At 39.2% G+C, this 25056-nt stretch overlaps 1 protein-coding gene across 1 annotated transcript in view; it reads left to right on the top strand.

The window, feature by feature from the left end:
- Positions 1-23488, top strand: part of LOC106800029 (multidrug and toxin extrusion protein 2-like) — a 68978-nt gene extending 45490 nt beyond the window's left edge. Inside the window, exons 11-17 of the mRNA XM_087440395.1 lie at positions 3901-4009; positions 4780-4855; positions 12957-13026; positions 13996-14128; positions 20232-20326; positions 21379-21433; positions 21730-23488. Of these exons, the coding sequence (XP_087296521.1) occupies positions 3901-4009; positions 4780-4855; positions 12957-13026; positions 13996-14128; positions 20232-20326; positions 21379-21433; positions 21730-21968 (777 nt within the window). The 3' untranslated portion in view covers positions 21969-23488. The remainder of the gene's footprint in view (positions 1-3900; positions 4010-4779; positions 4856-12956; positions 13027-13995; positions 14129-20231; positions 20327-21378; positions 21434-21729) is intronic.
- Positions 23489-25056: the final 1568 nt, after the last annotated feature.

Below are 25056 nucleotides of genomic sequence, written 5' to 3'. Positions count from 1 at the left end.
TTAACTAGAAAATTATTAGTTTTCTATCAGTTGTATTTGTGGCAAATTTTTCTATCTTTAAATTTTTATTGTATTCTTAAAAATGTTTTATTATAAAAGAAGTTCATACTAAGCAGCACATAATATCTTCACATAGTTCAGAAAGTTACAGAACTGGAAATAAATTTGCTCCCTCTTTTTAGTCTAGTTCCCCACTTTTGAACCTTTTCTGTTTTCAGTCCTTATAATTGTTGCCAGAGCTCTGTATCTACATTTCTTATCTTCTTTGACTCCCTGTCCGGAAGGATGAAGAATACAACTCACTTTCCACACCATCTCCCTCTGCCTTATTGTGGTTGTTATTTCTAGTTCTCTTAGTGGTTAATTTTATGACTTAACTTAGACCCCTATTTCTTGATCCATCAACTTTATAGATGGATCTTTATCACTGTAACCTGACCTCCTGAGTTGTAAATTGAGGAACGTTGTGTCCTTATATTTCTTTCCATCTCTCTTCTCATTTGCCTCCCACGTTTCATGAACTATTTAACCACCACCCACACACTGTGGGCCGTGGACTATGCTAAATGCTGTACAAAGTAACTCACAGAATCCTTGTTACAATGCCATACGAGGTATTTACTGTTGTTTCCCACATATTTATGGGTAAAGAAACGGGCCCAGAGAAGATAATTTGTCCAAATTCAAGGAAGTAATTGGCTAAGATTTGATCCCAGAGGCCTCCCTTCAGAGTTCATATTCTTAATCGCAATGTTATGCTGCCTCTCAGCTATATCATTGCTTTTATTTTATGAAGGTTATAACCTTTGAATTGGGTTCGATGATCATTATTATGTCTTTCATGTTTTAGAGCTTGTCTGAAAATCTGGAAACCAATAACCAACATTTATGATGTTATGATTTTTGTAAATATGTATTTACACACTTAAGTGACAGTCTTGCATCAGATGGGAAGGAAGTGTAATCCCAATAGTCACTAAAACTCTCCCACTGGAAAGAGACTTTTAAAAGTAAAAGATGAAATGGATTATTTTTTCTTGCTGTCGTCAGTTGGTCAAAATCATATCACACTTGAGTTTGCTCCATATTAAGGCCATGACTTTTCTTACACAGCTTTTTCTTTTTTTGAGGGGCATTTTTCATAGCCTTTATATCTTGTTGACAGAAGTAGCGTGTCCCCTCACCCTGCTACTGAGGTTACCCGCTAGTCAAACAGACTGTTCAATATGATCCCCTTTTCTTCTTGAACACCTCAGGATTCTTTGATTCCTTGTTTTCATTTGTATCTACTGATTTCTAGACTTTTTTCTAACATGCTACACAGCTGTCATATCAAAAATTTTTAAACTGTCCTCATGAATTAAGTCTACAGTTTCTTTGACCCTATTTCTTCTACTTTCTTATTAGATTCCTTTAAAAATTTTTTTGAAGTATTTAGTCAAAGAACTTTTTCCTAAGATTATATAGAAGGTAAACCGTGAGCCATGCAAATTTGAAACAGTCTTTATTTTCCCCTTACACTACTTTAATAACTTTACTGAGTATAGAATTCTAGGTTCAAAATATTTTTCCCTCAGAATTTTTAAGGCGTTACTCTATGTTCTTCTGGCATTCGGAGTTACTAATGTGAAGTCTGATCTTAATCTGGTTCTTGTTCCTTTGTAAAAACATAATTTTTTCTCTTTGAAAGTTTCAGCATTTATTTCTTTATCCACGTAGTTCTGAAATTTCACAAGGGTGTATTTCTTTGTGGATGCTTTTTTTTATTTATCCTGCTTATTAGCACTTGGTATACCCTTTCAGTCTGAAGACTTGTTTTTCTCAACTCTGAGAAATTTTTAAAATATTATTCTTTCTCCCTTTTCTGTACTTTTTTTCTATTCTCTCTTTTTAAATTTCCTAATAGGTGAAGGTTGACCTTCTGGATTGATCTTGTTTTTAACCTTCTCTTCCATTTAAAAAATCTGTCTTTTTGCTATTAAATTTTTTTTAGTTTCATTTTTCATTTCCAAGAACTCTTTCTTTCTGTCTCATAATCCCTTCTTCAGAGGAACTTGTTCTTGTTTTATGCTGCATTATCTTTTAAACATCTTAGGATACTAAGTCGAACCTTCAAACACTCTCTTCTGTTCCTTGAGTCATCTCTTTGTTTCCTCTGAGGTCAGTTGGTCTTGATTTATCTTGATCTTTTTTGTAAGAATGTTCTTTGGTTTTCCTCAAAGATCTGGTGATCCTTATTAGTCCCTTTGTACTTATGAATGAATGAATACATTGATTTATAAGATAAATGGCTGGCGTGGCTTTCCTGTCCTGTTATTTGGGGATTTTTCTCCAACAGACCTCTCCTCTGTATGGGAAGAACCAGTAGGGAGCCGAGTACAAACGTGGTATCTATCAAATGACATCTTCATTTTAGGGTTTATGGATGAGGAGCAGGGAGCAGGCAGCCCCACCCCACCTCCCATGTCCCGTCCATCCATCCCCCAAGACAAAGCAAGAAGAGCTTGGTTCTGAGGTTCTCGCACCACTCAGGGAGCTCTCCCACTTTGCTTTTCTATTTTAGCCCAGTCTTTCTGTGTGTGGTGAGTCTGAGAGGAGGTCTAGGTCGGTGATGGCTGTGCTGTTTGTAGTCCTCTAGTGAATCTTTCTGAGTACTGCTCATCACTGCCCTGATGGACTTGAAGCTTCGAGCTTCCTGGGGCTCCAGTGGGAAGAACTAGCAGGAAGAACTGCATCCTGTTTGTATGCAGGACTTTGGCTTCCTGAGGTTCTACCCCAGGATCATTGCACCTGCTTTCTGTCTTCCAGAAACTGGTCTGCTCTCTTATTCTCAGTGTTTTTAATGTATTTCTTTTCTGTTAAGCATTTTTAACTGATATTTTAATGGTATTTTGGGGGAGAAGGGAATTAAGCATGTGAGCTAGCTATTCATCTTGAACTGGAAGCCAATGATGTATACTTTGGGCACACAAGTCTTGTAGATTTTTGTATAGTCAAGTCCATTGTTTTTCAAGTTCTTAATCTTAACAATTTAATATATATTTATTATCAACTCAACTTAGGCTAGTTCTCAAAACAGTAACAAATTAGAAGGTTCTTGGGAGGATGCTGCATCTAGTTGGAAGAGAAGTTAAAGCTGGCATATAAATTATTAAAAGCAGACATGAGAGCTAAAACCACAGTTTTCTATACAACCTATGTTACCCAAACAGCCCTGAGGGCAGCACTATATCACAGAATAACAATAGGAGTCAAAAGGATGATCCTGAAGGTTGAATAATGGTCTATTTAAGAAGCAGCCAAGATTATAGCTTCAGATTTCCATGATCCGTGATTAAAGTAAAGCTTTGGCATCCGAAGAGACCTATTTCAATTTACTGGCTAATTAGACATACAGAATGTTGGACACATAATGTATTGTTAGGGAGTCAGATTTCATCAATGTGTATTGAATTCCTACAGTGTGCCAGGCTTTGTTCTAAGCGCTTTTCCATAGGGTTCATTTAATTTTTACAAGTGATTTATAGATTTATATTTATAATTCATTGTATTATAGCTAGATTGTAGAATGTAGCTAGGTTGAATTAAGTCTTGATAGTACGTGTTTAGCCAATAAAGGAGATGCTTCGCCCTCAAATCCCGTGTCATTAAGAGGTTCCACTCTGATACCTTTGATACAGGTAGCAGCCAGGGCAGCCGTTACACTTCTTTAGCAACGAAGAAGTCACGTGTCAGTGAGGCTGAGCAATTTGTTTACAGTCACACAGCTAGGATGTAGTAGAACCAGTTCCAGAATCCAGATTTCTGACTCTGTCTGGGGTTTCCAGACTCTGGTGCACTAATAGTCTAATTTTCAGGCCCTCTGATTTCTCCTTGTGATTTGTGATTGTTCATTCTCAGGTGCCCCTTGGCTTTGGTGTGGCAGCCAGTGTTCGAGTGGGCAATGCTCTGGGGGCAGGGGATGCTGAGCAGGCTCGGCACTCCTGCGTCACTGTTCTCCTGTGTGCCGGTGAGTGAAGCAGTTCTGCTCTCTGGCATCCATGCTGACTCTCATCTGATAAGTTAAAATATATATACCAGAATTTCTCTAGGAATTGACTTACCTATATAAACTCAACTAAAATCTTTATTCTTGATGCTCTTTCCAGTTTACTCAGTTAAATAAAGCTTCTAATTATGATTTTCTGTTATTAGGGACCAACTAAATAATGTTATGCTTGGTACTATTGAAATCATTTCAAAGGCAATTGTTATCTTATGCAGGCATATTTTCTGACCAAAGTCTGTGTGACCAGTTCTCCATGTTCCTGGACCACTGCCCGCTCTGGCAGTATTTTTTTTCCCCCTCCCCAAAGCCCCAGAACATAGTTGTATATTCCAGTTGTAAGTCCTTCTGGTTCTTCTATGTGAGCAACCGCCAGCGCATGGCTACTGACAGACGAGTGGTGTGGTTCTGCACCTGGGAACCGAACCCAGGCCGCCGAAGCAGAGCATGCTGAACTTTAACTACTAGGCCATCACGGCTGGCTCCCTCTGGCAGTTTTAATGTTCTGGAATCTGAGCAGTTAGAGAAGATTCTGATTGTATTGACACCTTATTGAACATCTTTTCTAAGTCTGCCTTAGAAAAAGGAGTCAGAATCATCTGACCTTAGTTGCTCTTTTCATAATTATTACATTTCTTAAATCATCGACACAAGTATCACGTGAGAAGCCAGTACGAGGATTTATCACCCTCTGGAGAATTTTCCCTTCCTGTTGCTTCTTCTGTATTTTCCAGGTGTTGGTGCACTTGTAGTGGGGGTTTCACTTGCAGCTTTGAAGGATGTGGTTGCCTACATATTTACCAGTGACGAGTATGTATCACGTTCTAGAAAAATGATTTTGGTTTTATGCTTGCTTTCTTTATGACACTTTTCTTATTCCGACAGGTGAGTAATATTTTACTTCACGGGAAAGTCTGTAGTGCAGCCAGGAATGAGAACCACAGTACTAAATGAGAATGAATTTGAATGACGGAAGCCCATGGACATCATCCCCCCTCCTCCAATACCCAGTTCATTTATTTATCAAACCTGAGTGGGATTTCTCTCATGCGCAATGCTGGGTTTGCTCAGAGATACACAGAAAAAGCACATGGAACATATTCATCCCTGGAAAGGCACCTCCTAGTCCAGGGCACACTGAGAGCACATACACTTGAATCAAATGGGCAGAATTTGCATAAATCAGTGACCCAATCTTAGGCTGAATTTTATTGCATTTTCTGTAATTATGTGTTTGCATAATTATTTAGATACAATAAAGTGTCTTTTGATTAAACTAAGTCCTCTTTATGAAAAAGCTCCAATAATTTGTACCAGTTGCCTCAGATTACTCTTACGAAGAAATTCAGTTTTATTACTTTCAAGTATGCTCTCCTAGTTTCATCTGACCTCATTGGTTTTAGACCAATGCTTAAACATATTCTAAAATCTTAGGACTAAGGAAATGGTCAGATAGAGTAATAGGGACTGGATTTACCCTCCTGCATTAAACAACTAAAAAACTGTACAAAATCTATATATTTTTTTTCTGAAAAAACTTTTCTTTATTGGTCACATTGGTTTATAACATTATATAAATTTCAGGTGTACATCGTTATATTTCAACTTCTGTATAGACTGTCTTGTGTTCACCACCAAAAGTCTAGTTTCCATCCATCACCGTACATATGCGCCCCTTTACCCCTTTCAACCTCCCCCGATCCCCTTCCTCTCTGGTAACCACCAGTCTGTTCTCTGTATCTGTGTCTTTGTTTGTTTATCTTCCACATATGAGTGAAGTCATACAGTAATTGTCTTTCTCCATCTGACTTGTTTTGCTTAGCATAATCCTCTCACAGTCCATCCATGTTGTCACAGATAGCATGATTTCCTTTTTTTTTTTTGGCAGGGAAAGATTTGCCCTAAGCTAACATCTGTTGCCAATCTTTCTCTTTCTCTTTTTTCTTCTTTTTTTTTCCTCCCCAAAGCCCCAGTGCATGGTTGTATATCCTAGTTGTAAGTCCTTCTAGTTCTTCTATGTGAGCCTACACCACAGCATGGCAAGTGACACACAGGTGGTGTGGTTCCGCGACCAGGAAATGAACCCGGGCTGCCGAAGTGGTGAAAGCGCCAAACTTTAACCACTAGGCCATCAGGGCTGGCTCATGATTTCTTCTATTTTATGGCTGAATAGTATTCCATTGTATATATATATATATAACACATCTTCTTTATCCATTCATCCATTCATGGGCACTTAGGTTGCTTCCAAGTCCTGGCTATTGTGAATAATGCTGCAATGAACATAGGGGTGCATATATCTTTTCAAATTAGTGCAAAGTCTGTATTTTTTAAAATAGTTTTCAAACGTTGGACAACAGGCAGCACAGAATAGTAATCCCTGAGAGGGGAAACAAATGAAGAGAACCCTGTGATTGCCCCAGCTTACTGGGAGGTATTTTCCAGGCCACAGCACAGAGGGGTCCCCGGCAAACCCCATCCATCTCCCTGGATTGAGGAAATGGAGTTGGGAATTCTAAGAGGCTGTGTGGATAGAGTTCATAAGTCAGAGTACCAGATGGGAGGGATCTCCCCAAGAGAGAGCTTTGGAGATCTGCAGAGGGTCTCCCTCAAGTCTTCAGCTGACTGTTAAGCTATGCCTGCATGTGAGGATGCCCCTTGAGGTTGGGGAGGGAGGGAACACCTGAAAGGAGCAGACAGAACAATCCCTGAAGCTCACAAAGGGCTGGTAAGAGTTTGTGTTCCTACCAGCCAGAATGAACAAAACCTCATAATGCATGGGACAGCTAATGGAGTTTTCAGAAGGATCTTACCTCGATAGTGGAGGAAAATTAGCCCTAGAATGAAGGCTGTTCTGGTCCTGCCTAACAAAGCTTAAAAGCAAACCTCAAAAGAATCAGACTGTTTCCAAGAAACTTAACTGCATCACAGCTCAAGAGTATTTAAAATACAAGAATATGTAGTACCCAACAAAGTAAAATTCACAATGTCTGCATCCAATTAAAAATTACATACAAAGGCATACAAAGAAGCAAGAAACTAAAATCTATAATGAGGAGAAACATCAATCAATTGAAACTGACCCAGAAATGAAACAGATAATAGAATTAGTACACAGGGATACTAAAAGTTTTTATAACTATGTTTCATATTTTCAAGAAAGTAGAGGAAAACATGAGCATGTTAAAGTAAGACATCAAAGATTTGGGAGAAAAACAACAACAAATTGAACTTATAGAGCTGAAGAAAATGAGATGAAAATATATTGGATGAGATCATCGGCAGATTAGACACTATAGAAGAAAAGATTAGTGAACTTGAAGATATAACAATAGTACATATCCTAAATGAAATGCAGAGAGAAAAAAGACTGCAAAAATATGAAAAGAGAATCAGAGAGCTGTAATTGGCCTGGAAAGCATGTAATGAGAGTTCTCAAAGCAGAGAAGAGAGAAGAGGAGACAGAAAAAAATTTTTTGAAGAAATAATGGCAAAAACTTTCCAAATTTGATAAAATCTTAGGATTAAAAGGATCTAAAAGGCTATTTGATGTAATCATCCATCTTACATTGGGATTCTTCCAAAACATCCTTGCCAGGTTGTCTAATTTATACTTTCATAACCTCAGTGATGAGAAACTTGCTACCTCCCAAGGCAGCTTTGATTCTCAGGACACCTTCCTTGTTTTGAGCTGAAATCTACCCTTCCTAACCCATAATTTTCACCCACTTCTTCCAGTTCTTGTGCTTGTGAGAGTATAAATTCATTTCTGAGTTACAGCCCTACAGATGTTTGAAGATGACTCTCATTCTCTTCAGGGTCTCTCCTCTCCATGGTAAACATCTGTAATTCCTTCAGCCATTTCTTGTGGAAGGTGATTTTGGGTCTCTACCATCTTGAATTCATACAAACCTGAAGGCAATACTCTTAGTCAGCACCATTTAGAGCAGAACTATTTCCATTCTACCTCATTCTGACTGATAGACTTCTAGTGAAGTATTAAGTTTTTGGTGGTTATACCACACTGTCACTTGAGCTGATTGCCGGTGTGCCACTGATCATCCCTGACATCCCTCCCCTTCCTCATGTGGTGGTCTTCTTGAACCCAAGTGCAAAATCCTACATTTGTACCCATTAACCTTTATTTTTTTTATTTTTTGACTCATCTTGACATTTTTGCTTTCTAATTCCATCAGTGACAGTATTTCCTATCGTTTCCAGCTTCTGGCATCTGTAAATGTGATATTTGCTTTTATATCTCCATTTCCACCTCTTTTGCCTAAAACTTTGGCATTTTCATTATAGTCTTCTTCTCTACCCCCAAGTTCTACCAGCATCCTCAGTGAACTCAGCATCCATGGATGAGCCATCCATTGTCCCAGCCCCTCACTCCAGTGCCCTAGTCCTAACCCCAGTAATCTCTGCCCTACCTCAGGCACACTCTCCCATGGTCATACTTTGGGCTTTGTCATCACATATAAATGTTCCATCTCCAGTCCTTCACTTGGCCACAACTTCAATGCTTCCAACATGCTTTTACAGCTACATGTACTTAAGAGAATTCTTCAACCACTTGGACCCTCCAGTCTGTTGACACCTCTGGCCTTGCAGTCTTTCTCAATCCATCATGACATTCCTGCCTTTACTTCTCTCATTATGTAACTTAGATGCCATGGCCCATCATTTTAGTAACTCTTCATGCTAGTAACCTGAATTCCTTTGACCCTCCTATATGGCAGAACCCCACCCTGGAAGAACCCACTTGCACATTGTCTGTGCCAATGGCTGATCATTTTTGGAAAAGTCACAGAAGAAAGCATATTGGTTCCACTAGAAACTTATGACAACCAACCACAATTAGACCCTCAGCATTGCTTATCTTGCCTTTATGTGGCCATCTCACAGTCTGTCACTGAAATCCATATTATACCTTTTCCACTCTCCTCAAACCACTGACCCCTCCCTACCATCCTCAGTCAACACTCTCAGCAAATGACTTTGCCTTCTCCTTGAGTTTATCCTGCTTGGTGTTTGTTGAGTTTCATGGATGTGTAGATTCATGTCTCTCATCAAATTTGGGAAGTTTTCAGCCATTCTTTCTTCAACTATTTTTTCTTTCCCCTCTCTCTCTCTCCTCACCTTCTGGGAGCCCCATATGTGTATGTTGGTCTACTAGATAGTGTTCCAACAGGTCTCTGCATCTCTGTTCATTTTTCTTCATTCATTTTTCTTTCTGCTCCTCAGACTGAATAACCTCAATTGTCCCATCTTCAAGTTCGCTAATTATTTCTTCTGCCAGCTCAAATCTACCATTGAGGCCCTTTAGTGAATTTTTCATGTCATTTTTTGGACTTTTCAACTTCACAGTTTTTATGTATTTGTTTTTTTAGAATTTTTATCTCTTTATTGATAGTATCTATTTGGTGAGACATCATTCTCATACTTTCCTTCAGTTCTTTAGACATGGTTTTCTTGAACTCTTTGAATATATTTAAAATAGATGATTTAAAGCCTTTTTTTAGTGAGTCCAAAGTCTGGGCTTCCTCAGAGATCATTTTTATTTATTGCTTTTTTTCCCCCTGTGTATGGGCAACACTTTCTTGTTTCTTTACATGACTCATAATTTTTTGTTGAAAACTGGACATTTTTTGTATTATAATGTGGCAATTCTGGAAATCATATTCTCACCCTCCCAAGGTCTTTTTGTTGTTGATGCTTGTTTGCTTAGTGACTTTTATGAACTAATTCAGTAAAGTCTGTATTCTTTGTTGGGTGTGGCCGCTGAAATGTCTGTTGCATTAGCTTAGTGGTCAGCTAATTATTGGACAGAGATTTTCTTATTTATTTTTTGAGGTAACATTGGTTGATAACGTTATATAAATTTCAGGTGTGCATCATTATATTTTGATTTATATGTAGACTACATCATGATCACCACCCAAAGACTAATTACCATCCATCACTGTACACATGTGCCCTGTCACCTCTTTCACCCTCCCTCCCACCTTCCCCTCTGGTAACCACCAATCTAATCTTGGACAGGGATTTTCTTAAATTCTTGCATCCCAAACATCTCCCAGTCTTTGCTGAGGGGCTTTCTCTACAGGCATCAGGGCATGCCTTTAACACTCAGCCAGGCAGTTTACAACTTGGCCTTAACCTTCATTTCCTGCTTGTGCAGAGCCTCAAGTTCAGCCAGAGGTGAGAGCTTAGGCCTTCTCTGGTCTTTCTTGAGCATGTGCACAGTGCTATGCATGGAGGTGGCCTTCTAGATTCCCAGAAATATGTCAGAGCTTTCAAAGCCCCTAAAGATATCTCATTGCCCAGCCTTTCCTACCAAGCTCGTTGGTTAATATGTTGTTTGCCCCAACAATTATCTATTGCCTCAGGCAGCAGCAACTAAAACATTTGCCTGTAAATGTTTTCAACAAATATCTCCCAGAGGTCAATTTGAACACTGGGCAAGTTTGAGTCAAGTGAAATAAAAACAGCCTTTCAAGTGGGGTCTTCTAAGGAAAGACCAGACAGGTGGGTCTTTCTGTGAAATAACTATTCTTTGGGAATGAAGTTTTGAAACAGTTCAACTCATTATTCCTCCTCCAGTCTTGGAAATATGGACTGTTATTTTTCAAAGTTACCACTGAGCTGGGAGCAAAGGATGATACTAGAGTAAGTTAAGAACACCACAAAGCAGTTATTACTAAGATTCAGCCCCTTTTCCTGAATAAGTGCTCCCCAGGTCACTGCAAGCCTTTGGTTAAGATCCAGAGTTCTGAAAAAATTGATTCTGACAATATTTGCCAGTTTCTGACAATCTCTCCTCTTCCTGTGAATGGACCATACTTTCCTGTTTCTTTGTATGCTGTGTAAATTTTTGTTGAGAACTGGACATTTTGAAAATTGTAATGTGATAACTCTGGAAATCAGGTTCTTCTCCCTCCCCAGGCATTACTGTTCTTACTTGTTGTCATTGCTGTTCTGCAGTCATCCATTTGTTCAGTGACTTTTCCAAACCAGTTTTTACAAAGACTGTGTTCCTTGTCATGTGTGGTGGCTGGTATCTCCACAGTCAGCCAATGGCCTGACAGAGATTTCCTTAAATGCCTTGATCCAATAAGAAAAGAGTTCTTAAAAAAGGTTCTGTCTCTTTAAATTATGCAACAGGCACTGCCTGGGAAGGCGCTTCAACCCGAAGGGATTGAGACAGTGGCCAGCATCTGTGCCAGTCCCTTAGTCAACTGCCTGGTAGATCAAAACATATAACCCTGATTTTTGGAGGACAAGATCCTTATCGCCCAACCTGTCACCAATTAGCCACATCAGGAATGCAGGCAGTCAGCCCTTCAGCTACCTGCCATGGGACCTGGGGAATAGGAAATGTAGCTACTATGCAAAACACCAAAATTCACAGATATTTACCAGCCTCTTTCTTCATCAAGGGCTCCTTTTGTCACTGCAGGTTTTCAGTTCAACTCCAGAGCTCTGAAATAGTTGCTTCTGCCATTTCTTGCCAGTTCAATAGTTGTTTTGGTTAAAAGACTGATTCTTGGAGCTTCCTACTCCACCATCTCCCATGATGTCACCTGGATATAGATTTTTCATATTAATATGACTCTTATTCCTTTGTAGAAATTTTTTTTTCTGGAAATCTTTCAGATACTCTTTTTGTCCTTGGATGTACTTAGGTATAGGTGAATCTTTTTTCTTTTCTTCTGTGTGGCACTTTATAGACTTTCAATCTGAAGCATTGGATTTTTCTTTAGCTCTAGGAAATTTATATAAATGGTAGAATTTATGGATTAAGCTGACATGTCTCTTTTCTCTCATTTTCTCTCTGTGTTTTGGGATATTTCTTCAACTTTATCTTCCAAGCTGAAATTTAGTCTTTAGCCATGTCCATTTCATTATCCAGTCTTTAAATAGAATGTTTTATTTTAGTATTCATATTTTTCATTTCTAATCACTTTTCCCAATTGTTCCTTTTTCCTTAATTGCCTGTTTTTAGTTTATGAATATCTCTAAGAATAGTAATTATAATTTTTTTTTTAATTTCTCTGTTGTTCCTTGCATTCTTTTTGTTTGCTTCTGTGTCAGCTGTTCTTCGTGCTCACTTTGGTCTTTTCTGTTTTATTTGTGTTGTTGATTTTCTTCTGTGTCTGGTGAACATTGGTTTAATGTTTGTATATTTGAATGAAAGATCACATTGTCATTTTGATCAGTAGAGATAGTGCACACATTAGGTAACTTTGCAGTCCTGTGGCTCTATTCGAAAGAGGTCACTCCTCTGGGGAGAGGGTTGACTTCAGGCTCTGTCTAAATTGGTGGTATCTGTTGACCAGTATGCTTCCCCTTTAGGATGAATGGGAGGGAAGCAGGAAGACTTCCCTTGGGGAGAGTACGGTAGTCTGTTTCATGTATTGCATCCACATTGGCTCCATTGTGCAGGTCGTTAGTCACCTCCATCTCTGCTGTGTCTCTCTCCAGAGCCCCAGTACCCCCCACTAGGGGCCCTCCCCAGGCAGATCTTCCACCATGATTAGACAGAATGCAGGGGATCCACGAGGAGGCAAATATTTCCTATATGACCACTGGCCTCCAACTCCATTTTTGAGGAAGACTCCCATATGCAGAGGAAGAGTACCATACACAGGCTGAAACCTGCTTCTTTTTCTTCCCAACCTCTACATTTTTATACTTGTAAACAAAACTCTAAGAATTATCCTCGATAGTGGCAGCCTAGCCCATGTCCCTTTTAACCTAAATTCTAACTAATAAAATTTAAATTAGTGAGGTTTTATTGTGTACTCATGTTGTCAAGTAGAAAAGTAGTATTTTGACTGAATGGACTGATCAATTTGTTAGGTTTGTCAGATCAGTAGTTAAACGTGACTACTTTCTTTTCCTCCAACAGAGAGATTATTGCCCTTGTGAGCCAAGTGATGCCTATTTTTGTTCCATTTCATCTATTTGATGCACTTGCAGTGAGTACTAGAGTGATTTTACTGTCTAATATACATAGGAAAATTTGTGTCTCTAGCTTTTGAATTAAATGTCTGTGATTTCATTTTTGAAAAGAGAGAGCCCTTGCTTCAAGCAGTCTGAGCCACTTGTGGGAAAGAAGGGTTACTTAAGAATGTAGCATCTCAAGGTGGAAGAGACCTGAGTTATCCAGCCTCCTCTGGGGCCTATCCTACTCTATCTGGGGCCTGAATGCCCTGTGTGACATCCTAGCCAAGTGATGGAGTGATCTCTGCTGTATCCTCCAAGGCAGGCCATGCTACCTTTGAGTTAACTCTGGCCACTAAAAAGTCCTTCTCCAGGCTGGTCTTCTGTAGATTTACAAGTATTTGAAGACCCTTCTGCTATCCCCTGGCATTATCCCTTGAGGCTTATTCCCAGTTTCAGCAATTGGTCCTCATGACATGATTTCTAGATCAATTTTCCATCTTGCGTTTTTCCCCAAGGAATTTCTTGTATTTGTCAATATCACTCTAAAGACGTGGTCACCATGACTGAACACTGGCTGTGGTAAGAATAGAGTGGAAGAGAGCAAGATGATTGTCACCACGCTGGCTCTGAGTGTTTTTGAAGCCTGTGATTGCTTTAGTATTTTTCAGCCATGACATCAGACTAGTTTCTGCTGCGACTTCCATTAATGAAACCTCTACATATTTTTAAAACATATGCTGTTAAAAAATATTTTTAAATAGCCAAAGGTTTAAATAATGTTACCTGATGGGTTTCTGATGAAAGCTGCTATAGTTTGCTGTTGTTGGCATAACTTTAGAAGCAAAATGTTTTCCTGTAACTCTTACATAAAGTGCAATGCTTGTTTTGAGATAGAACTATTTGACCATATCCAAACTTGTGAAATATTAATGTAGTATTCTGAACTTGATATGATGATAGCTAAATGATTGCAATGTTGGTTTTGGTTTTCCTTTCTTTAGGGCACCTGTGGTGGAGTCCTGAGAGGTACAGGAAAACAAAAGATTGGTGCCATCTTGAATGCCATTGGTTATTATGGTCTTGGTTTTCCCATTGGAGTATCTCTGATATTTGCTGCTAAACTTGGGATAATAGGTATGTTTTTGATTCCTCAGTTACCCACCTAAAATCTCACTTGTCATATTAAGGTAAACTGCTTGAGATATAAAAAAAATTGACTGGAAAATGGCCTTGTGGAATTATTTTCTCCCCAAATAGTTATTCAGTGCCTCCTCTCTACAAAAACTCTGGAAATGGAGAGTTGAACAAAATAAACATGATCCCTGCCCTCAGGATGAGACCAAGATTAAATAATTAATTACACAATTATTCCATTTGGGTTAAGTACTGCAAAAGAGAAGAACTGGGTGCTGTGAGCACCTCTGATGGGTTGGAGGGAACATCTAAGCCCGACTGGCTTGCCAGCACAGCTCCCCAAGGTAGTAATGCGTTAGCTCAGACCTGAAACATGGCTGGAACTACCTAGAGAAGTGAACACCATCTGCTGAAAAACTATTCTTTCCTCTTGAACGGTCTTGGCACCCTTGTTGAAAATCACTTGGCCATAGATGTTTGGGTTTATTTCTGGACTCGCTTCTCCTCCATTGGTCTGTCTGTCTGGCTTATGCCCGTACCACAGTGTTTTGATTACTGTAGCTGTGTAGTAAGTTTTGAATTCAGGTAGTGTAAGTTCTCCAACTTTGTTCTTCTTTTTCAATTTTGTTTTGGCTATTTGGGGCCCCTTCCAATTACATATGAATGTGAGAATCAGCTTTTCCATTTTTGCCAACAAGGCTGCTACAATTTTTCTCGGGATTGCATTGAATCTGTAGATTGCTTTGGTGAGAATATTAGAGACTTGACAATATTAAGTCTTCCAGTCCATGAACACAAGCTGTCTTCCCATTGATTTAGCTCTTTAATTTCTTACAGCGATATTGTGTGGTTTTCAGTGTACAAGTCTTTCACTTCCATGTTTAACTTTATTTCTAGATATTTTGTTATTTTGGAAGCTACTGTAAATAGAATTATTTTCTTAATTTCCTTTTCAGATTGTTCATTGCTGGTGTACAAAAACACAGCTGATTTTTGTGTGTTGATCTTGTAAGTTCACCGAATTCATTTGTTAGCTCTAGTATTTTTGTCTCTGTGGATTCTTTAGGATTTTCTATATATAGGATCATGTCATATGTAAACAGAAATAGTTTCATTCCTTGTTTTCCAATTTTAATGCCTTTTACTTCTTTTTCTTGCTTTATTGTTCTGGCAAGAACTTCTACAATAGGATTTTAACATTTTTTCTATATTCTCCCCCAGGATTTTTATTTTAAATTTAAAAATAATAATGTAAAGCTAAAATTTATAGGATGTGAGATAATATTCCTAAAGAGCTTTTGTCAGAAATATGCTAACCTTTTATGTACGTTATCTCATTTAAATTTACGATGACTACATAAGATGTGATTTCCCGTTAGCTCCATTTTATACATGAAGAAGCTAAAATCTGAAGAGATTAAGTAATTTGTCCCACAGATAGTAAGTGCTGCGACAGGATTTGAGCCCAGATAGTTGCTTCCAGAGCTGCACTTGTTACTGCTATCTATTTATAGTGTCTCTCTCTAAGTTTCATAATTCCCTCATTCATTCAACAAACGTTCACCGAGGACCTGTACATGTCAGGGCCTCTGCTATGTTAGAATCTGGGGAATATAAACAAGCAAGATCCCTGTCTTTTGTGAGTTCATACCCCATGCTTTTGGTTTTTATTCCTCCCTTGTTCTTTGGCACCTTCTTATAATCTTGAAATGTAGGCCTTCACCAAGGACCGGGAGATGATCCTTTTGCTTTTCTTATTCTGCATTCTCCTTGAAAGTCCCAGGGCTTCAATCCTCCGTGCTAGTGGCTCTCAGATCTCCATCTCTGGACCTGACTTCATGCTTCAGAGTCTACTCTGTGTATTTCCAGCTGCCCCAGGTATTTACGGGCTGGTCTTCCGAACATCTCTGCTCCTGGTACCCTTTCTGGTTCGGTCACCCAGGCTCAAGAACTCTGTCCCAGTCATGCTGCTAAGTCTTACCACTTCTGTTTCATATCTTTGAGGGATTTGTCTCACTTTCCGAGGGGAAGAGTTGAGAGCTTATAGTGGCTATGGCATTTATCTTAGCATTTATTACCTCCAGTCAACGATGCATCTCACTCAAATATTTATTACTCTCAGTAGGTGTCACCATTCAGCACCTGTTTTCTTCAGAGGAAGAGGGGGAGGCACTTGAGGAAGCTTCTGTTTTTCAGACACCTCATCCTTCCTCAGGAAATTCTTCTCTCTTCGGTTTCATCTCAGGATAGTACCAGGTCTCTGTCTGTAGAGAATAAATGCACTATTGCCAAAAGATGAGGGAGCCAACACTGATGTCCACCTGCCGGTTGGTCCAAGACCTGGAGGCCATCTGTGTTTTCATGAAATGGGTGCTTCTCTGACACTCTCAGCTTTATGTTCAAATATCTGATGAACATTTTGGAAATGTTAGCTTTTGCTCAGGCATGCTTTTATCATTTTCATTATGAAGCTTTATTCCTTTCTTGTTAAGTTTATGCCTAGACATTTTATCCTCTTGTTGTCGATATAGGTGAGGCCTTCCCTTTCATTGTCAATTGTTTCTATGTAGGAGGGCTGTTAATTACTGTATGTGAATTTTATATCTTGTTACAATCCTGAATTCCTCTTATTTGCAATAGATTTCAGTTGATTCTCATAAGTATTCCAGGGGTACAATCAACAAATAATCTTAATTTTACATTCTCCCTTCCAAATTTTATACCACTGATTTCTTTTTTTTTTAATTTTATGTATTTATTTATTTTTGTGAGGAAGATCTGCCAATCCTCCTCTTTTTTTTTTTTTTTTTGCTGAGGAAGACTGGCCTGGGCTAACATCCATGCCCATCTTCCTCTACTTTATATGGGACGCAGCCACAGCATGGCTTGACAAGCGGTGCATGGGTGTATGCCCGGGATGCGGGCCGGCGAACCCCCGGGCCGCCCAGCAGAGCGCGCACACTTAACCACTTGCGCCACCGGGCCAGCCCTATACCACTGATTTCTTTTTCCTCCCTAATGCCTCTCGTAGTACAATAGATTGTTGTGGTATTAGTGGAAATGCTGTCTTGTTCAGGACTTTAGAGGTAAAGCTCCCAGGGTTTCTCTACTAAATAGCATGCTGGATTTGGGGCTGACATACACACACACACATATACGCATGCACACACAAACACACATATAAATAAGTTAGTGTGTGCATGTTTCTTTAAATCATGTTCAGGAAGTATCCATGGGGTCTATTTTATTGAATATTTCCAACAAGGATGGTTGAACATCTCGTCAAATGGCTTTTTAATGCCTGTAGAGATGATCCTGTAATTTTTGTCCTTAGATCTATTATAAAGATAAATAATATTAATTGGTTTCCTCATATTGAGCCATCTTGATTATGTGCTGTTCTTTTATTGAGCTGCTGGATTCTGTTATTATTTTGTTTAAGAATTTTGCAGTGATATTTATAAGATTGGTTTGTCTGTAGTTTTATTTTTTGTGTAATCTTTCTTAGGTTTTGATATTAATGATATTAATGTGACACTAACTTCATAGAGAGAATTAAAATGTTTTCCTTTTTGTATGCCCTGGAGCAATTTAAATAGGGTAGGAATGATCTGTTTTATAAAGGTTTGGTGGAATTCTTCTGTGAAACTGTTGTGACCTGGTGTTTTGGAGGAGTTTATCCTTCTTACACTTTCTCAATTTCTTTTCTGAAAATCAGTCTGTTTAGACTTTCTATCTTTTGTTGGGTCACTTTAGCAAATTATTATTTTTTTTTTAGAAAATTACCCATTTTATCAAGATTCTAAATGTACAGAATTGTACAAAATAATCTATTATGTGCTCTGGGGGTAACCTGTTATATGTCTGTTCTGCATATATATCCACATCTGCATTTTCTATAGATTTCTTTCACTAACAGTGATTTTTATTTTTTTTAGAAAGAAAATAGTCTAATTAGAAGACTGACTGAATGCTGTAGTGTGTATTCAAATAGCTCCTTTTGGTCTGTATCCAACCAGTACATTCTACCATGTAAAAACTCTTGCGTCTCTCCCCATTTCTCTGTGAAATTGTAATCTTGCAGCTGTCACAAGACCCTCCGTGTGTCCACACAAACAGAGGTGCTTAGTGTCTTATCTTGACTTTTTGGAAATACTGTCATTTGGTGGCTTAATGAGTAACTGTCTTCAACGTCATTTCTCTTTTTAACGAGCGTCACAGGCTGGGAGCCTATGGGGTATTTGATTAATGTCAGGCTGGACTTCGTCCTTCTCTATTTGGGACACAGAACTGCCAAGTATTTATCACTGTCTCATCTCTACCAAGCACTGTCCCAGACACCAGGGAAATTCCGTTTCACCCAATAGCAAGAGCCCATGTCCTCATGAGCTGCTGGGTTGTACACTTCCGCTTTACTTAAAAAAACAGAGATAAAAACCTCTCCCCTATTAGAGTCTAAGCTCTTTTAGAATAAGGACCTGTCAGATTTCCCTCTTTGTCCACAAAAGTGCTTCTTGTGATGGTACACAGTAGGTGCTCAGATTGGTTAAATAACACTTTTCAATTATTAAAGTTATACTTTAACAATATGGAAATTTGGGGAAATGCATAAAATACACAGAAGAAATTTCAGTACTTCTAATTTCACTTCTCAGATATAAAACCTGAGGCATTCAATGTATTTTATTCCAGTATTTTTAGATTATTTTTATTCCAGTATTTTTTCTGTTATTCACAAATGTGGGATTGTACTGAATATGTAATTTCCCCCATCCCATGTTAAAGACATGGTTTTTAGCATCTCTGTAATATTTCTTTGTATCATTTATTGAATGCCTCTCTAATAGTGGCCATTTAAATTGCTCCTCTTTATGAATCACACTGTGATGAGCATCTAGGTGTATGAATTATTAACGACATTCCTGAGTCTTTCCTGAGGATGGATTTCTGGGAATGGAATCCCTCCATCAAAGGGTATAAACTGTCAGTCCGTCTACTTCTCAGCTGGAGAGGTTATTCCAGCTTTGTTTAAGGCCAGGAGTCCATGGGAGGACCAGCCTCAGTGTGCCTTTGCCAGTGTGGGGCCCCAGACACGGAATGAATGAACAAGTGGACTGATTCTCAACTTATGCCATGTTCCATCTCTAACCAAAGCAGCTTGCTTTGTAGTGGAATTGTTGAGATGAGTGGATATTTTATATCCACTTTGATATATAATTAATATTTTCAGTGGTTTAAATAGTTTCGTCTCATAACTAGAGAGGCATTGTTTATATCCTTGTTTTTATGGAACCCTTTGTATTCTCAATAACCTTTTCCACACGGCCGTGGGGGAGAGCGTTTTCAAAGTGGACTTTTGAAAACACCAGGTCTCACGTGCATAAATGCCCACACCGGTCTGAAACCTTTCAGTGGGTTCCCGGGAGACTGAGAAGCAAAACTTGGATCTTCAGGCCTCGACCACCCTGCAAGTCCTGCTCTCTGACCTCCTTTCCCCGCCCCTTCCTAACCGGCCTTTCTGCTCCCAGGACCTGTGGGCTGGTTTCCTCTGGGCCTGGGCCTGCAGGCCCTTCCTGGAGCTGGCACAGCTGGCTCCTCACCGTCCTGCTGGCCCCCTCAGAGAGCCGCCTGAGCGTCTTACTGACTCCCAGCAGCAGGTCGTCATTGCCGCGCTCTGCCCCGTGTCTTTGACGGCACCTATTGCTCTTAAATGGTCACCTTTTGTTTCCTTGTTACTGCTTGTCTCCCCAGCAGAATATAAGCTCCGTGAGGGTACTGATCTTGTCAGCCTGTTCAATTCTGTGTTTCTAGCACTTAAAACAATACCTGGCACAAATCAAGCCGGTAAATATTTGTTAAATCAACATACAAAGCAGCAAACAGTTAGGGGGATTTTTAAAAATTGTTTTATTGATAGATTGCTTGCCATTGAAAGATCAATGATAAGCTTGAGTCTAATCCTGGTCCATAATTATCTAAATTTCAGGGAAGTTAAGTCAACTGTAGTTTACTCTGTGGGTACAGTAGTTAGGGAAGAATTTTAATCATGATGGGAACAGAACTGAAGAAAATCTAAACCGTCACATTCATTTTGCACCCTTAGGTCTCTGGTCTGGATTGACAGTTTGTGTCTTCCTTCAAGCCCTTTTCTACATGGTGTACATCTGGGGGATCAACTGGACTAGAGTTGCAGAGCAGGTAACAGACAGGTTGTCCTTTTAGAAATGTGGCTCAACTTGATCCCATGACACAGTAAGGAACCTTCTAGGGTCAAAAGGCTGAGAATGCCATTGACAGCATAACACACTTGGATTCATGAAATGCTTCTAATATGAGAGTTGGCAGCAGGAGAAAATCATATGTCAGCACATTTTCCTCTTAATATAGAGCTAATTTAGTATCTACTCACCAAGGACTCAACCTAAAAAAGAATTAGCTTAGAAAATATTTTGCTGGTTGGTGTAATAGTCTTAGAAAAATAGTATGTTTCTTATTTATTTTGATTTGCTGTCTGGTTTTAGGCCTCTTTTTAAAGAAATTTTTTTGGTCCATGCTTTCCTAAAAGCAGCATGCTAAGTGTCTGTGATCACTGGGAAGTACTTGGGGGCAGAACTATAACCTGTGGGTGGAGGATCGGGGTCCCGACCACATGGGCCTCTCTGTGTTCAACTGTGAGCCCTGTTTACTGTGTCGAGGCTGGAGATGAGATGGATGGGAGCTCTGCTTGGGGGAGGTGTTATTGATAAGGAGACGGGAGCATGAGTTTAGATGCACAAGCTGTCACTGCTAAGCTTTGACCCAGCCTCTAGGTTTCCAATCCCTGTTGATTTTCCTAATTGTGATGCATTCTGTCTTTCCTATTTTCAGTTTGATTTATGGAGGGAATAAGTGGACAAGACATTAAGTTGGACCATAAACTACCTATTAGATGATAACACCATTTATTTTAGACTTTGTGCCTTTCAGTGTTTGGGAACACTAAAGGACACTAGTGCAAAAAGTATGTCCCAGTTGCAGCTATGGCAACAAGTAGCTTTTTATATTATTATTGCGAGCTGAGTACTGGGGAGAACAGTGGCTGTCTAGTGTTTTGTTCTGTTGGTATTGGCATTTTCAGGACAGAAAACACTGTGCTAGATGTTGTTATCCTATAGCAATAGTTTCAGTAGTAGCTTAAATGAAGCTTTAACAAAAGAGTACTAGCCTAACTCGACTTATACTTCATCTACTTATGTGCCACTTGTTTTTAGGCGCAGGTTCGAGCTGGGCTGAAAGGAATTACAGAGACCGTGCCTACTCCGACAGGTAGCGGAGGACATTCTCCAGTGTACTCTATTTTTGTCTGAAGAGACTAAAACCTAGTGTAGCCAGAGCTGCTTAGTTTATGAGATCCTGTTCTCTTGCTTGATAAAACTTGTCTCTGGCCTAATAATTGGGAGATCAATTCTGGGTTCTCCTATGAAATATTTTTAATGTAATTTCACATATGCCAGTTAATGATTGATGGTCATTGTTTACAATGTATTCCTGTGTAACCTTCAGTAACATCCCTTTACGCAACCTAGTACATAAGTAAATACCCCACTGTTCTCTGTACACAGATCTGCCTACCTTGAAAAAGGAGGTAACCGATGGAGTGATTTTACCCGATGTCATCAGACCAGAGAGCCAGACCACCCAACTGATGAAAATGGAGGAAAACAACCAGTACACAGTGCCCACCATTGGAGATGTTTTGACAGTGAGCCAGTTGATTTTCTATCGAGGAATAGCTTTAGTTGTTGCTGTTGCTGTTCTTTTAGCAGGAATTTTAATAAGAGTTTTCAATGAGCGTGGCTAAAATAAAAGCATTGTCACCAATGCCATATATGAAGCATGCGAAGTGACCTTGTCATCTGGACAGTGGTTTTGCTCTCAACTGTGGGTGGAAAGGTTATCAGTGATGTTTCCTTAGTTATTCTGAGAATCTGCACTATCCTCTTGAAGATCAAGAAATGAGTTATAATTTTGAGTAAACTTTTCTCCCAAACGTTAACTTTATCATGGTTTTTGAATCTGTAAATTTGATTTTCCCTGCTCTAAGTGTTCTTTACTCTTTCTTATATTGAATATCTTTCTTCTTCCAGGAAAGCAATTTGTTGTCCTCTAAAATTAATTGCTGATCCAGTTTTGTTTTTATTTCTCTGTTAATGTATTTAACCTTGTCAGTGAGTGTATATTAAGTGCCTGTTCAAGTCCTATCTCGGTAGTGCCATATAAGCTTTTATAAAATTAACACCTTAAAATTTAAAATGTGTGCTGATAATATTTGGGGCTATAAAACCTATCTAAACAATGACTTTTAGTATTTTGTCATTTAGTAAATTTTTGTGACAACTTTCATATTAACTAATAAATAAATCTATGTTCTCTTCTGCTGCTCAGCTCCCAGAATGCTGGCCGTTATGCCTGCACCCTCCCAGCAGGAGATTTTTGAGAGCCTTTTATAGGAAATTTGACCAGCCCAAATAGAAAAATCCTTAAAAAAAATTACTAATTTGGGGGACTCCCCAACACAAGCCAACCAGATTACCTAGAGTGTAGCTCACAGTTCCAAGCCCACCAACGGACCAGTGTTCTCATTAGCTTTTCATTTCCCTCTCTGAAATGTGAACAAGCAGCCTAGGATTTTCAGACAGCTGTGAAAAACCAATTATACAAGAAAGCAACTGGAAAGAAACAGAGACTTTATAGGGAGAAGAAAACGTATATCCTCAAAGGGATAATAACAAATATTGCATCCATGATGTAGAAAAGAATGCTAGAGAATAAAACATTCAGAAAAAGTTCTGAGGTAAAATTTACATAACATAAAATTAACCATTTCAAGTGTACAGTCCAATGCCATTTAGTACACTTGTGATTTTCTCTTGTTTGTTTAAATTATTATACCATTTTAGTGGGTGTGAAGTGTCTCACTGTGGTTTTAATTTGCATCTATAATACAAATTACGAATGATGTTGAGCATCTTTTCATGGTTTCAAGTTTGTTAGCCATCTGTACATCTTTTTTTGAGAAATGTCTATTCAAGTCCTTTGCTCATTTTTAAATTGAGCTGTTTGTCTTTCTGTTGTTGAGTTATAAGCATTTTTTAATATACTGTGGATACTAGACCCTTATCAGATGTATGGTTTGCAAATGTTTTCTCTCATTCTGTAGGTTGTCTTTTCACTTTCTTGATAGTATCCTCTGTTGCACAAAAGTTTGAATTTTGATGAATCCCAATTTATCTATTTTTTCTTTTGTTGTTTCTGCTTTTGTTGTCATATCCAAGAATCCATTGCCAAATCGCCAGAGGAAAAATTTAAGTACTGTTGGAATCTAAAAATATTATAAAAAAACTAAAAACTAAATAGAAGACTTTGTGTTTCCAGTGTGACCAGCAAGGAGCTTGGAAGTCATCACCCCGTCCTCAAAACAAGAGTACTATGTTTTATTTCTACTCTAACACCTCTGACACCAAATGTGTGAGTTTTTTCCACACCATAAATTCTCCAAATCTCCCGACACCAACTGGATGTCCAATGACTCCATTCTATTCTGACACTAATTACCTGGAGTTAGTGTCAGACCCCACAGGTTACGGGCTCAGTCCCATAAGACTGCCCCCCACTTTAGAAGCCAGTTGTAAGTCCAGGCCAACCGTACTTCTCACTGGCCAGTGATAAACTGAGGGTTCTCATGACCCCTCTTTGGATTGGATAATTTGCTAGAATAGCTCACAGGACTCAGGAAAATGCTTTACGTATGATAACTGGTTTATCATAAAGGATAGAACTCAGGAACAGCCAAATGGAAGAGACGCATAGGGGAACGAATAGGGGTGATGGTACTCAAAGCTTCCATGCCCTCTCTGGGCACACTACCCTCCCAGCACCTCCATGTGTTCACCAACCCAGAAGTTCTATAAATCCTGTTGTTTAGAGGTTTTTATGGAGATCCCATTACATAGGTATAATTGATTAAATCATTGGCCATTGGTGATTGAACTCATCTCTAGCCCCTCTCCCCTCATTGGAGATTGGGGGCTGGGGCTGAAAGTTCCAACCCTCTAATCATATATTGGTCTTTGTGTTGACCAGTCCCCATCCTGAAGCTATCTAGGGCCCACAAAGGGTCACTTTATTAGCATGAACTTAGGTATGGCTGAAAGGGGCTCATCATGAGTAACAAAAGATGCTCCTCTCACCCTATCACTCAGGAAATTCTAAGGGATTTAGAAGCTCTTGTTTCAGGAACCGTGAACATGGATATCACAATATCACAAAGAGAAACACTGAACAAACTGAGTATCAACCACTCTTTTTAGATACACCAGAGAATTGAGGTCACAAGGCTAACTCCTGCCCCCCAAACTGGAGGGGCAGATAGGCAGATACAGCTTACCAGAGCAGAGGCAGCTGGAGCCAGCACCAGGATAGGAAAACTGCAACTGTAAGTGACAAATTGCTGGGGACTTAACGTGGGCAAGCTTCAGAGTTAAAAATTTCAAGGGGGTCTTGTCTTAGGTGGGCCCCACACTCCCATGAATTTTATCTTCAGGGGCTCCATCAGGTTCTCAGGGTGTAGATCAGAGAAAAATCCTTTCATGCTTCCATAGGAGGTGGGGAAATGGAACCATTTAAAAATAGTCCCAGAGCATTTTCTGTCTTTGTTTGAGTTGCTACAACAAAATATCACAGAGTGGGTAGCTTATAAACAATAGAAATTTATTGCTCACAGTTCTGGAGGCTGAAAGTCCAAACTCAATGGGCAAGCATGGTTGCATTGTTGAGGGCCTTCTTCCTGGTTCAGAGCCAGCACCTTCTCACTGTATCCTCACATGGTGGAAGGGACAAAGGATCCCTCTGCGGCCTCTTTTATAAGAACACTAATCCCATTCATGAGG

Source organism: Ceratotherium simum, chromosome 16, assembly GCF_057802395.1.
Source record: "Ceratotherium simum simum isolate JZ-2026a chromosome 16, ASM5780239v1, whole genome shotgun sequence".
Classification (NCBI taxonomy): domain Eukaryota; kingdom Metazoa; phylum Chordata; class Mammalia; order Perissodactyla; family Rhinocerotidae; genus Ceratotherium; species Ceratotherium simum.
This window is presented reverse-complemented; position numbering and strand designations above follow the sequence as displayed.